The sequence below is a fragment of the Nestor notabilis genome, unplaced genomic scaffold, assembly GCF_000696875.1.
Source record: "Nestor notabilis isolate BGI_N333 unplaced genomic scaffold, ASM69687v1 scaffold32238, whole genome shotgun sequence".
Taxonomy (NCBI): Eukaryota; Metazoa; Chordata; class Aves; order Psittaciformes; family Psittacidae; genus Nestor; species Nestor notabilis.
Genome location: NW_009942010.1, coordinates 2481 through 4503, shown reverse-complemented (window position 1 = coordinate 4503; position 2023 = coordinate 2481). Strand labels below are relative to the sequence as shown.

Genomic DNA, 2023 nt, shown 5'->3' with positions numbered 1-2023 from the left:
TCCAGTGTGTTGGTGGAGCAGCCAGCGCAGCGCGGCTGTGGTGGTACTGGGTTGCGTTCAGCAAACTCACAACTTGAGAGCCAAGAAGAGCTTCACAGCTTGACCTTTAATATCCTCTTGCATGCATTACTATGACAAGCCAATTAATGTGATCTCATGTTCCTCTGGTGTATGTTTCCTCCTTCTCTTTCCTCTCTCTTCCTCCATCGCTCCTGCTCGGGGCCGCAGATCGCTCGTGAGGCTGAGGCCGCAATGTTCCATCGACAGCTGTTCGAAGAGATTTTACGCCTCAATGTTAACAACAGGGACCCTGCTGATGCCATGGCAGTAGGCGCAGTGGAGGCCTCTTTTAAGTGCTTAGCTCCAGCCCTGATAGTTCTGACCGAGTCTGGCAGGTAGGGCTCAGAGAGGGGGCTTGGTGCCATGAATACAAACACACTCCATCTTAACACTACCAATGTTCAGCAAGCAGCTCACTGCTGCCCTGTCAGCCCTGTGCAACTGCTGTGGTCTGAGCTGACTTCTTCTCCGTGGCAGGGAGGGACTCCGTAGGCAGGAGCAGAGCGAGAGTGCCTGGCAGTTGGCATGAATGTCACTGAGTGTGGTCTTGGCAGGGTGAGGTGACTCCAGAGGTGCCACCAATTCGGCAAAGAAACCTTGAGGACCAAATGGTTCCTCTCTACCTGTGAGCTGTTTGGGTGCCCGTGTGTTGTGGCATTGCCCCAGCTAAATCTGTGCTCACCGATTGGCAACTCCTGTGTCAAAACCTAATGGTGTTTGTGGGACACCTTGTGAAGGAGCACCTCCCCCTGCCCCCGCTGCCCAATGTGGCAATGTGAGTGTTGTCTTCCCGAATGCATGTTGCTCTTATAGATTGCCCGGGAGGCCGAAGCCGCCATCTTTCACAGGCAGTTGTTTGAGGAACTGCGTCGTCTGACATCCCTCAACTGTGATCCCACAGAGGCCGCTGCTGTTGGCGCTGTGGAAGCGTCCTTCAAGTGCTGCAGTGGGGCCATTATTGTCCTCACCAAGTCTGGAAGGTAGGAGGTGACAGGTTCCCCCAGGTCAAGCCAACCTCATGACAGGGTGGGGGAAGGAGACTCGCGTAGAGATGGCTTTGGAAGGAGAGCTGTAGCGGTGAAGCTGGGCTTCGGCAGCGACTGAGAGCCCAGCTCCCTACTGCAGTGCTGGTTCCCTGGAGACGGGCTGACATCTGGAACATCTGCATGTACAGAACCTCCAAGTTCCACCTCTGACAGTGTGGCATCAGCACCAAACCCTGCCTCCCCTTCCAGCTGGGAATGGCATCTCTGCCAGCAGCGCTGGCTGGAAGAGTCAAGGGAAAATCGGTGGTGCAGCTTCAGTTCACGTTTCTTGGCAAGAAATCCTCGATGTAACAAGTTCAGCGGAGGCAGAGTCCATTTTATTTATTTCTTTTTTTAAATCAAGGCCTTGGCCTTTCATAGTAGCATCCAAATTCTTGGTCCCCTGCTGACCCCTTCAGGCAGCAGCCCTGCTTGCCTAAGCCTGAGGGGTGAAGAGGGGCTGCTTTGCCTTAAGACTGTTAGGGAGAGAAATGGAGAGTGCTGGAAATTTCCTCTTCCTCATGCCCCTGCCGGTGTTAACTTCACTGACCAGGCAGGCACCAGTAGCCATGTGCTGCCTGTGCTTACAGGCTTGCTCGGTGCCTTTGCTGCAGGTGTGTGACAGCAACATGGATACACTGGAGCCATTAGAGTTTGGGATTTCCATCCAGCAACATGAGGAGACTTGCTTTTCCAGTTGTGGAAAGGGAGCTGGAGCTGATCAGCTTTTCCATCTAGAGGAATTAGGCTGCCCATTTCCAAAGCATGTCCGACCCTAAGTCTCAGACTGCTTCTGGAATTGCTTGCACAGGATTTGGGCCAAAGGAGTATTGGAGCAGCAGAGATGTCTGCATCAGAGATGCATGGTCTGCCTGAAGATCTGGACCACCGGTGAATCCTTCACCTAAATTTACAGCTTAAAATGGTTTGAAGCAGCT

The 2023-nt window shown here is 53.2% G+C and overlaps 1 protein-coding gene across 3 annotated transcripts in view; it reads left to right on the top strand.

Annotated features, from left to right (window-relative positions):
• Nucleotides 1-2023, top strand: part of PKM (pyruvate kinase, muscle) — a 15110-nt gene that overhangs the window by 11063 nt on the left and 2024 nt on the right. For 2 of the 3 annotated variants that reach the window (XM_010021174.1, XM_010021176.1), the window contains one exon: nucleotides 874-1040. In XM_010021174.1, the coding sequence (XP_010019476.1) occupies nucleotides 874-1040 (167 nt within the window). Of the gene's footprint in view, nucleotides 1-228; nucleotides 396-873; nucleotides 1041-2023 lie in introns of all 3 variants that reach the window. The other variant, XM_010021175.1, reaches the window with a different exon arrangement.